General features: G+C 34.4%; 1 protein-coding gene across 5 annotated transcripts; it reads right to left on the reverse strand.

The window, feature by feature from the left end:
- Positions 1-3,318: 3,318 nt before the first annotated feature.
- Positions 3,319-12,660, reverse strand: LOC129869990 (lysine-specific demethylase JMJ18). 5 transcript variants are annotated; one of them, XM_055944546.1, is made up of 13 exons: positions 12,576-12,660; positions 11,217-11,259; positions 9,762-10,060; positions 9,619-9,690; positions 9,211-9,288; positions 8,580-9,065; positions 8,257-8,478; positions 7,440-7,601; positions 6,727-7,095; positions 5,041-6,397; positions 4,852-4,955; positions 4,066-4,263; positions 3,319-3,887 (listed from the first exon to the last, which is right to left on the reverse strand). In XM_055944546.1, the coding sequence occupies exons 3-13, from the start codon at positions 10,050-10,052 to the stop codon at positions 3,597-3,599; spliced, it is 3,630 nt and encodes a 1,209-aa protein (XP_055800521.1). In that variant the 5' UTR covers positions 10,053-10,060; positions 11,217-11,259; positions 12,576-12,660; the 3' UTR covers positions 3,319-3,596. The 5 variants fall into 5 exon arrangements, with proteins under 5 accessions (XP_055800521.1, XP_055800522.1, XP_055800523.1 ...); XM_055944547.1 differs by lacking the exon at positions 12,576-12,660 and adding an exon at positions 11,923-11,969; XM_055944548.1 differs by lacking the exon at positions 12,576-12,660 and adding an exon at positions 11,853-11,920.
- Positions 12,661-12,730: the final 70 nt, after the last annotated feature.

Genomic DNA, 12,730 nt, shown 5'->3' on the forward strand with positions numbered 1-12,730 from the left:
TTGCTATGTTATCATGTAAACGATGAGCATTCGCCTTTAGTTTATGTAAATCAAGAGTCTAGCTAACGCGTAAAACACTCTCATAGCTGAAAAGTACGACTGCAAGATCAAAACTCAAAGGATTACTTAACAAGAGGCTATACACAACTGGTGAAGCATGTGATCATTTAATTCGATACAATGTACAAAAATTAGTAATTTATTTGGTAAACTTGGTTTGGTAATTGAACTCTGCCTCACGGTATTGATCTCCAGCTCATATAAAGAAGAAGGATCGCGATAAGTTAGCAGTCAACATAAAACTTATCAATTCATAATAACTCCTTGTTATAACATGTAACACCAATGTCTAAGCAATACTATCACATTAGTTGGTTATTGTTGTCAGGGCCGGTTCTATGTTCATCTGAGGGGGTGTCATGCCACCCCGTGGTCTCGGTTGAAAATTTGTACATACTTATATATTTGTATATATATATATATATTTATAAGGGAAGTATAAATATTAAACGTGACACCCTTAAAAATAATGAGATTTGTAGTACCAGTGGTTAAAGCTCAGGTTTACTACCGTAGGAATGCAAGTTTAAGCCCCGCTGTGGGGTGTATTTTCTTAAAACCTTTTTTACCATGCAAGACATCGTTAGCAAATTTATTGTAAAAAGAATTGTGAAATAGTAAATTAGAACCCTAAACTTCTTGTAAGTAAGATCTTAACTAAACCAACAGAATAAGTCTAAATTTTGTATACATATTTGCTAATAAATATTAAGTATTATCTTATTCTACGCTTGGTTTTTTTTGTATAGGTTACTGTTCAAAGTAGTATGGCACCCAAAGATTTAAAATCTTAGATCCGTCTCTGATTGTTATTATTGCTCCTTTTTTGAATATTATGTTGTGCTTTCTCTATATATTTTTTTTCTATGTCCTCTTTACTTCTTATTATTCTTTAAATAGTGTAATATGCTCACTACTTTAGTCTATGATCTTTCAAAAACAATTCGAGGTAAAAATAATGTTTACGTATAATCTATTTTTCTTAAACCTGGCTTATGGAATTATACCTAATTTATTATTGTTGTTGTAATGTCTATAGCTAAAACATCACTTACCAAGGATATATGAAAAAATGTGCACCTTTCAACCCTAAATTTGTCTCTTAAAGAGTGGCACAAATACACCAATATCCCACAAATTTATCAATCTCCAATAACATAAATTCCTCAATCTGCGGAACTGCCCTTCTGATGCTGACACGTGTCAATTGTGGGCCACAAAATCTAAATTCTTCCCACATCATGTACCACTTGTCGGGTAACAACAATTGGCCTCGTATTTCGAGCCAAAATCAATGGTTCTCCTTATGACACGTGGCAGTGTTGATAATTCTCATCCGTTGGATTTTGTCCGTGCAAACACTCGCATATTTCCATATTTAGCTTTATCGAATGTTTGCTATTTAAGTGTACTGATAATTATACAATTTTATTTAGTTTAGTTTATATTATTAAATATTACTACTTCTTCTTTTAGAGTTTCTATATTATTAATTTAAAATTTTTTTAGGGTTTTGGGGTGAAACAAAATGTTATGATTATTGGCATGGTTTGGTGTGGGGAGAATGTGGTCCTCACATCTTTGGAATTTGCTCAATGAAAAAAATATTTTTGAAAAAAAAATGGATAAAGTGCACGGACACCAATTTTGATATTGTTATTTAATTTATATCATTTTTTTAATTAAAAAAAAAAGAATATTACGTGTGTGTTCAATTCGAATAAATTCAGATCTACATATTCTAAATTTTTTTTTTCTAACTTCAGATATTGTGTGAGATTATGATTGAAGTTCAAGCAAAAATGGTTGAAGTTCATTTTACCTAAACGTCAAGCCAAAATAATTGAACTTCAACCTTATATAACTTCAAGCACTATATTTGAAATTGGACTTTGTCAAGCTTAACTTCATAGAACGCATATTTAAAGTGAGTATACATGCAAAAAACTTAAAAAGATGAATATAAGTTAAAAGACGATGTCAAAACATATTGTCTCGTAAAAATTCATAAATCTTAAGGGTGTAACTCATGCGGGTGGGGGGAAGGGGAAAGGAAAATTATTTTTAATAAGGAAATCATTTTCTGATGTTTAATTATCAAAAAGTTGGGCTTATTTATAGGTTGCAAAGTTGTTGGGCCAAATCCTTGTTGAAATGCCTAGCAAACTACTCCCTCAAGTTTGTTGAGCGAGCGCATACAACCTAACGTGATTGTATGTGTTGGTACATTAAAATTAAGTGAATGCATACAATTTATACAACTTAATAATAATTGAACAATAGCTACAAATAAATACAAGTGAGATTAGAGATAATGAATATTAATGATACCAGTTGATAACAATTGATATAGTATAGTGAATCAACATCAGTGAAATTAGAATAAATGAACACTATGAATATAAGCTGGTAATAATCTATATAATAGAGCGAATGAAAACAAGTGAAATTAGAGCGTATAATATAATCTTCTATACTTCTGTTGTTTCCCCTTGGTTGTATTCGCTGCGCAAATGAATACAGTTTATACATATTGTATATGTTGCACAAACGAATTCAATTGACACAAAATTATATTTGTTACCTTAAAGAATACATTATATACAAGCGTCTGACAATATAAGATTTGCTACAAATAATAAATATTGAAATAATAACTTTAGTTGTTTATTAGCTACCAAATTATAGTGGTTTTTGTAAGTTTCTTACTGTACTTGGTCTAACATTGCCCATAAGAAAGTAAATATTAGAAATTTATTTTATTAAACTAACTTAATTGATAATGTCCTGAAAATTCAAATTTGACTATTAGTATTTTATGTAGTTATTTAATGATAAAATAATATTGAAAAAAAAATGGAGGAAGTAACACTGTGATTTGCAAAAATAGGATGTTTACTTTTTTTCATTGATTGTAGAACGTTCTCTAAACAAGAAATTTTCAGAGAGTCCTTCTAGTCGTCTAAAGGCACAATGACTTTCACACCAAACCTAGATCAAGATCTCCCATACTACAGATGATATATCGATTTTAAAAAATTACTTTCAATTTAAGTCATTCACCCCCCTAGAAGATTAAAAATTTTAAGTCTTATTAATTTTTCACTTTTTCAAAATGAAATTAAAGATCATCTTAAGACCCATCAACAAGCACTCGAATCACGAGCCACGTAAACTCGATTTTCATGAGAAGCTCAACCATATGCGTTCACTCGTTCAGAGGCTTGTTTCAGACCAAGTTTATAACTCACATTTACAAGTATTAAATCCAGAACTTTCCATAGCAAAGATTGGAAAATGTAATTTTTCTATTTTCAATCACCCTCCTCAAAGAATTTCAAGAACCAAAAGTCCAAATGTTAACACTATGTGCCGGCCTTCTTTTTTTTTTTTTTTTCTATTAAGAGCCAGTGCAAAAATTCAAGAAATGGGGGTCAACCTAATGCAATTTAACCTAAAACTAGAATGTGACTTGAGCATTTACAGGGTTAACTCCTTATGAGAAGTCCAGGCCTCGACGAGGCTGAAAATCAAAATCATCTACCTCGTTTATCGATCTCTTCATTAAGAAGGCGAGTCATTAAACCTTGATTAGGGGTCAAATTATTGGTTTTGAGAAGATTGTTCAATGCATGAAGTTCTTCACAGTTTGCCTTCTTGAGTAGGCCACTCAGAACTGTATCAGCTCCGGTAGGATCATTTGAGATCTCGGATTTTATATTGAGTTTCGAACTGTCCACAGCTAGGGAAGATTGTACTGTCTGCATCAACGGTTTAGATTTCCAGAATTCAGAACATACCCGGTTTGAATCCATATCTTGAATGGCCTGCATTGATATTAAAAGATAATGTCAAGACGAGATCTTTTAGACCTCCCTTCAACTTTCATTTTGTTCCGCATTTTTTTGATCTACAAGATAATAGGCAACTGAAATTTTTCTCCAGATTAGAATTTTGTGAATCCTATGGATCTAATATTAATTTCAAGAACATATGTGAATGAACCTGTACGATTTCTGTTGTAGTAAAACCAAACATTTCCATGCCCTCAACACTTCCAGGTGGCTGCAAAGGAAGAAGCTTCGGCTTTCCCAACTTATGTTGCTTTAATATTTCTTGGTTCACTCTCTCGCGGACCATATCCCAGCATTTGACAGGGGATAGGTGAACAAACACCTCATTTGGACAACGCTCTAATGAAACCTGCCAGTTGATTTATCTGTTTTTAAAAGTGGACACCAGAATGGCAGGAAATAACATAACAGTATGACACCAAAATGGCAGGAATAACCAAATAATACACAGGTATTGAGATGCCAACTAAGCTGGGAAAAAACAAAAAAAAGGCAAAAAAGGGAAAACTGTGAAGTAACCCGCAATAGGCTGTGAATATTATCCCAATACAAGACTAATTCATTAAAGCTAATATAGACCTCTGGACAAAAGGGATGAAAACTTGTAGCAGTCGAACTTGCCCTCACAGCAAACTACAACCAAATAAAAACTCACAAAGCTTGTGAAAGAAATAATAAATCTGATTTGTAGCCAATACTTGGAAATCTGCTGGAGAGATAGCAAAGCTTCATGGAGAAACCCCTTGATGATAAATGTTAAATAGACATGTTATCAAGCTAATAAGAAATGAAGTGCGGCTCAACTCTACATGGAAAACTTAATGCAGAAGAAACATGAAAGAAACTGAGGCAGAATCAAATGCACCACAATATCCAAAAATAAGAATTAAAATGGCACAGGCACACACAAAAATCAAAAAATCAGAATATCAAATACCATAAACAATGGGCCATCTCGTCCTGCATCTAGAACTTCAGAAACATAGTGGCACATATTTGTTGGATCTAAAATATCAATGTATCTGACCCGGCTCCTGAATCCTGCATTTAACAAAAGAAGAAAGTTGTCTGTCATTACTTCCAAGAGTAGAGTAAAAATAATACGATTATTTCATATGTATTATACCCTTGGGATAAATAACCCGGTTGTCACACCATAACTTGCCAGGCTGGATAACTCCATAATCCAGAGGTTCCACATTGCAAGCGAATCTCCTCACAACTTTTGCAATACGAGGACCTTTCTGGCGAAAACATCTGTCCAAATTGTTTTGAGAGACAGGAGAGTCACTTGATAAAGGTTGTGCACACTCCATTGCCTTGTTTTGGCTATTTTCTTTATTTGGTTTACAGCCAAATGGTTGCCGGGACTGGGGACAAGTATCTGCATCTCTGATATTACCGCCTGAAGTCCCTTTTGTAACCTGACAGCCTTGAGCATGTTTATCAATATCCATATTTACAGACAAACCTCCAACGAAAGAATGAGTATCTCGATTAGGTCCAAAATGTATTTCATCTTTTGCATTATCCTCAACTTTCATGCTCTCTGAAATAGGTGAGCCATTAATTCCATATTCAGTGACTCTTGCATTATCAATGGATGTTGTTGGGACAGGTTTATCACTGTTACCTATGTTCACTGTCTGCTTTCCCACAGTATCTCTCGAAGGAATTGAATTGTTCGTCTCATCTCCCTCATCATCACTGAGCAGGATCACAACATCATCACCAAGACTTGAAGTTCCCTTCACTTCACGCTTATCTGTTGATAATTTCTTACTACATGAACCACCCTCAACGGACAGCTGAGTAAATTGAGTTCTATAAGAAGGAACCACCTTTATGGATTCATCCCTTTTGCTCTGAAAGCCATTCTGTGTCCCCTCAATTCCATGAGAAGTATTGTCAGGCATAGAGGACGTCTTGATTGATTCCAAAGCTAATGGCTCCTTGGATTGTTTATCTTTATGCAATGAAAAACCAGTGCTGCTGGCCCTTATCGAGAGTGTTGAATTTCCACCATCTTTTTCCTTTTTCACGGAAGTTACAGAGGGTCCTGTGATTGTCTCTTTTAGCACTGATTCCTCAGGTTTAAGAGATAATTTACCTGCAATCCCTGCAACTTGCCTCTCTTTATTTACATAAGAACTCAAAGCCAATCCAAGATCTTGTCTTGCCCATCGATAAATTGCACTCAATTTCCCTTCTAAAGCGTCAACTAGTACATTTAATTCATTGATGTCATAACGGAAGAGGAAAAATTTAGCACCCCAGGAACAAGTACACAGTTGCTTTGCATGGTTCAAGCATGCATATTTGTCGGGCGAACAATTGTGACAGCCGGCCGCGGACAGGTGTAGATCGAAAAAACACACACTACATTCCCTCTCATTAGTAGCATCAAAAGTGCTCTCCATCTTTAGTGCTTGTGAAGAATTGCAAAGAAACTCCCTCCTGACTCTCTCCATCTCAACACGGTTCTGCACAAAACATAACTCAGTAGTGAAGTTGAATAAAGAGGTACTAGGCTTAGACGCTTAGTAACAAAATTTATATGAACATAGAACTTAAATGTGGTATCAGTGGGACAACCTCTATAAGTATCAGTCTAACCCCAATCGCCCCTCACCCCTTCTCTTTTAAAAAAAATTACAAAGAAGAAGATAGGAAAATATACCCTCAATGTAACAGAAGAAAAATTAGAGGAAAATGGATATGGAGATTGAGGAATATCCATCGATAGAATATTGGTGTCACTATGTGCACATTCCCCTAAAGAATGCAGCTATTTTATTCTAAAAAATTCTACCTTTAATGCTTTTGACAAAATTCCATCTTTTCCGCAAACTTCTTTCCATCGTAAATTATTTGAGGTATTCTTCCTCAGTAAATTGAGTTCCCAGTGCGCTTTGACAGCATCTCGAGCTGCTCCTAGTAATAGTTTATCATGGGATATGGAAGTTTTCCGGCCTTGCTCACGGTAATGCTCAATTGCATTCTGCCCATGGGGTAACCAATCAACAGGAGCAACATTTACTGCTTCAGCACAATTGAAGCCACAATTGAAACCAGCATGATATGCTCTTGGGAAGGTCAAAACAAACTCTCCAGGATTTTGGACACAACGATAAACTGGGACTCCCTCAGACTTCAATATGGAGGGAGATAGTTGTGTAACCTGCATAAAATAATAGGTTATTATTAAAAAAAAATAAACCACCTATAAGAAGTTGTTCCAACTTGTGTGAAGCAAATTAACTGTCACCGTTTTGTAAAGAATACTCTACTACATGACTCAGCAGACAGATCTTCCACGAGAAGAGTAAGATTTACAGTAAGACAGTTTCTTGTTTACAGTTCAATTTGATGAGGACCCTATAGCATTGCAACAATATGAATGGGATCACATATTACCTATACCTCACAACCCTAAAATATGTCATTCTTGAACAGGTATTACCAACAAAGAGACATGTTATTAGGACTCAATTACTTTTTTGATCAAATGAAGATTGGGCTCACCAGTTTGTGAAGCAGGTCAGGCTGCTCTTCGAAGAGATCAGGCAAGTGTTTCCTCATAGCAGCCTCCAACTTCGATGCATCTGCTCCAGGCACACCGTACCACATTTTTGGAGCCCCAAAATGCATGTAATTTAATGAGTATAAATGGTGATCTTCAACATGCTGTTGGGTAAAAATTTAGAAAAGAGAATTGGTAAGTAAATAAGACAAAAGCACAAGGGTTGTTATATTTTCAGGTTATTAAAGAAAAGCATGATCATCCAAATCATATATTTCAAGCAAACTAAATTACACTGCTACCCAATTCAACAGAAAAGGATTATCAAGAGCTGTTCCAATAACAACTAGTGCTTATTTTCCAAAAATATGAACTCAAAAAGACTGCCTTTAAGAAGCTCCTCCTCAATGCAAGAGGAAGGAATAATCACAATCAAGCAATCGCTAATACCACCCATTGATAGTTCGAATAAACATGATCAAGAGCTTTGCTCGATCAGCACTTGTGCATATTTCTATTCTTATTGAAGGCTTTACAAATTCTTTTTCTGGAAAAAATATTATTTATTAGTTCTTTAGCAGCAGTAGAAAATTTTGTAGCAAAGAAGCTTACAGCTCAAAACAAAATTGTAGAAAAGAAGCATATGAAAAAGGTATGTGCTAATTATATTTCAACATGTCAGAGCAACCCTATTAAAAAGAAATAAGCACCTGCGGAGCTACACAATCGACAGAAAGACTTGATGAGGCAATTGCACCCAATAAACTTCAGTTTATTACAGTACATTATGAAGCAATTGAGGGGAACTATACCACTTACCCAACAGAATGATGAAAAGCACATTCCTATGTAAAGCCAAGGCACCAACACACCAGATATATCGCTGCTCTCATATGTAAGAACAGAACCTGTAAGCCTTGGAAAATTATTCAAGTTCCACCCTGAGTTCACATACTTCGTGTCAGAAGAGCCAACTTGATGGTCGTGTTTAGGGAATCCACTTCCAAATACTCCAGTTTCCAAGTCAGCCCCATAAAGCACCTGGGAAATGATGACAAAGGAATGACAGAAAGGAGGAAAGTGTTACATATCCAAGATGGTTTCCATAAGAAGAAAAAAAGATAATCAGCAAAGAATGCCACCTCAATCTCTTCAGTGGGTTTCTCGACCATCCGCCAATATTCACCCTCAATGTTCTCCAATGAGGGACACTGTCCTTCATTTTGCCTGAAGTACTGGGCCTTAAAATCATCAGCATATTTCTGAAATGCATCCAGAGTAAACTCTGGACCAGGTTCAAATCCAAACCTCTCAGCATCAAAGATAGCAGCTTCACCAGGGGTCCTATTGTCAACACTACCATTACCCAGGTCTACTCCAGGTTTTAAGCATCTTCTTCTTTTCTTCTTCTTATGAATATTAGCTTCCCACATCCTTCTCATCGAATCTCGATTCTGAAGTTTGTCAATCCTCTGTATACGGGTAGCAAATTTGGAGTTCTCCCATATAATTTTTTCCTCAAGACGGCATGGAGGTTTCCACGAAGCAGGTGGTACTATGCGACAAATACCATATGCCTCTGCTTTGGTGCGTATGCTAGCCATATATGTCAGGGTATCTTCAAATTCCTGGAGATTGGAAAAAGTTGTTGAGAAAAGTTGACCAGGCAAGACTTCATAAAACTTCCTTCAAATTATGGGATAAGAAAAGTGAATGTGTGATGTGATCAGGTAGAGATACTGAAAGTAGTTGATTAGCCAATTAAAATAGGACCTCTTCAGTTGGATAGAACACTGGAGCGTTCCCAAGATCGGGCCTAGAAGCTTCCTCTGGCCGCCATCTCGCAGTTACCTGTTCCAAGCTTGAAATTTTAAAACAGCATATACATGTAATAAACCTACAACACTCTATGTTGGCTTATATCTCCTTTAGCTTTATGTTTGTGATTTCAACTCCATTGGCAGGTAAACACTTTTCATGATCAGAGTATTAAGTGCTGCACATATCTTAATTACCAGAACGCTTAAATTATCCTAAATGGCTGCCATGAAGAAATGGTTATTTCTAAATACAATTATTGTTTGTAGATACAATTATTTATTGATACCTTCCTAGACTATAGTAGCCATGATAGGGTGATAAAATAAAACACAAATAAAGCAGTTCACTCCATATACTGACCATTTGGCAATTGAGACACCCTTCACATCCTCGGATGACCCCTTTTGGAAGTGAAGGCCTTACAGAGGGATTCTGCACAAGAGGAAGAGAATATGAGTGGTGCTGAAGTAAACTTTTTGGAAGTAATAGGCTAGCTACTCAACCTGATCGGAACCAGATTCATCTTCTGAGCTTTTCTCATATTTCCCATAGTTCACCCCAGGTTTACGCCTAAGTGACTTCATCATCTTTCCATCTTCATTACCTTCAATACTTGTTTCTACCTGACTTCGATGTAATTTTGACACACTCGCTGTGGATGACTGATTAATCATGAGTCGGTTATTTTCCACCTTTTTTAGGGTGAAGGGTGCAAGTGACTCAAAACCAGGCGGAATTGCTGAAATGTCCATATCTTCTTCTTTGATGCAATGTCTAACAAGTTCAGTCCCCATCCTCCAGACTGCGAGAAATCAATATACATGTCAGAAGTCAAAGCAAGCACTTCCGAGTTCCCTTCATAAAATATGGAAGAGAACCGAAGGTTTATATGGAGGCTCAAGAAGTACATATGACTACTTGTGGCAACAGTCAGACAGCCAGAGCTGAATGCACAAATTGATAATTATGATTATTCTCTGAGAATCTTTTTAATATAGGAATTCTACCACGTGAAGCTTAAAATCCACGTAAGGACAACAACCAAATATATGATAATCTTTCAAGAGAGGTTGCAGCTTGTGCACAAATATATACATACAAACACACAAAAGAACTCTTGAATCAGTTCACCCACTTTATCAGACATAGATTCCAAAAAAAGTATAGATCTATGAAAACCACGAAATGCAACAACATGAAGGCATGACCTTCTACAGTTGAGCAAATCGAGTTGTGCATCTAACCTGAACAATGTGGGTACAAGCTAGTTCTCGTTCGTTCAAAAACATGATAAGAGAATTTCATAGGATAGGTGCTAGAATAGACCCACACTTTGTAAATTATATGTTGCTTGGACTCTTCAAAACTATTGTTGGGTGTATGTTGGAACTGTGCATTTTTTGGAGGATCTAACATAGGTACGGCAACATAACTTATAATGGAATTAGCAAAAATTTACCCTATAACAGATTTTTCTAAAGGAATTTACCCAGTAGAGCTTTCAGCTATAGCACAAATTCATTACTTAGTAATAGCTTTCCTTAAACTAACAAACAACAATATACCTAGTGTAATCCCACAAAGTGGGGTCTAGCAAAAATAGAGCTACACAGACCTTGCCACTACCAAGAGGTAGAGAGGTTATTTCCAATAGATCCTGCTCAAGGCAATGCATATCAAAGCAGAACAAAAAAGCATGACAACACACACTAGAAAAAAAAAAAGAACAATAACAACAAAAAGTGTGATAATCAAAGTACAAGCGACAGTAGATAGTAACAAATAACAAAGCAAAACATTAAACAGTAAAACACCCTAATCAAACTATGATCAATTTTAGGATGATCATCAACTCACCAAAAATTTTCCAATTAAACAAAACAAACATTCATAGAAATAGTAAATTCACCAAAATAACCTTTTTCTTACAAATTCACAACAGATGCATATATACTTACATATTCTTGATCCACTGATCTAAGAATCTTCAATTCCAGCTCTCTACATCCATTAAAAAAAAACAGTTCAGTACCAAGAAAAAATCCAATCACAAAACAACAACAATAAACACACTGCAATCACACAAGTAGGGTCTGAGACGGATAACATGTACACAGACCTTACCATTACCTCCATCAAATCACAGAAACAGCTTAAACGAATAACTACATAAATTTAAAACAGTAAAAATCAAATCAAAAACCAAATATTCATAATCAGATTCAACAGATCTACGCTTAATCCTATATATTATTTTTTTAAAAAAAAAAAACCCTAACCCCGTACTGAAACAGAGATTGTACCCACCATATCAGCTCCCGGTCAACACAAAAAAATCCAATCCACTTGTAATTTGCTTTGAATTTTACATCCAGAATACCAAAAACCCTAATTTTTTAGATGAATCTGTAATCCAGAAAAATTAAACCCTAAATTATAGATTGTCAAAATAATTTAAGAAATCCAAATACAGATGAATGAATCCTCTATTTAATTTTTTCTTTTTTTCCTTTTTTTTTTCTTATTTTCGTAGGCTAAATTCAGATAAAGATCGGATAAAGGTGCACCGCTTGAAAGAATTATTTTCGATTTACCTTAACAGGAAAAAAGAAATTGTGAAATAATAATAATAGTAACAATAATAATGAAAAGAAGAATCTTAAGCATTATAAATGAAAAGATCGATGCACTAAGTCTTCCGTTATGTGTAAGATTTGAAAAAGGAATCAGGTTATAAAGACTTGTAACGATAAGTTAAAGTTCTCGATATATGTGAAATTTGAAGGAGAGTCGAATTATTTATCTATATCTCGTAAATAGAATAAAATTAAAAATTAAAAAAAAATTGTTATACAATATGTTTTCTGTGCTCTATAATCTATGGGCAAAAATTCAACGCGTGTTTGAACGTGCCCAATTTGTTTAGTGAAATGTTTTGTATTTAATTTATTAGTACTATTTCTGTACTTTATAGTTTTAATATAAATATAATAATAACTCATGTAATAAAAAAAATTGATATTCCAACTACTAGAAGGATTTGGTTGAGAAATTAATTGAGTATTAACTTACTTTGTATTTTATAGGTGTAAACCTTTTTTTATGAATAAAATAAATAGTTTTGAACGTACAATAATAATAATAATATAATTTTATAAGTAAAATCTAAAATGATAAAATATATATAGATCTTATTGATAGAAAAAATATTTTTGATACACTAATAATTTTTAGAAAAAAAATTAATATCTTAAAAGATATTTCATAAAATTTAAATATTTTTTAAAAAAAATAAAGAATTAATGAATTATTCTTACCTGTGGTTATTGGCATGAATTGTGAGGGGGGAGAGAGAAGAGTATGCTTTATTGAAATTGGAACCTTTGGTTCTAAGTTTTATAAAAAGCATACTATATAATATATGCATATGTGGATATATTCTTTATTTGTAAATAATAAAATATCTTTCTGA

Source organism: Solanum dulcamara, chromosome 10 (genome assembly GCF_947179165.1).
Source record: "Solanum dulcamara chromosome 10, daSolDulc1.2, whole genome shotgun sequence".
NCBI classification, from domain to species: Eukaryota; Viridiplantae; Streptophyta; class Magnoliopsida; order Solanales; family Solanaceae; genus Solanum; species Solanum dulcamara.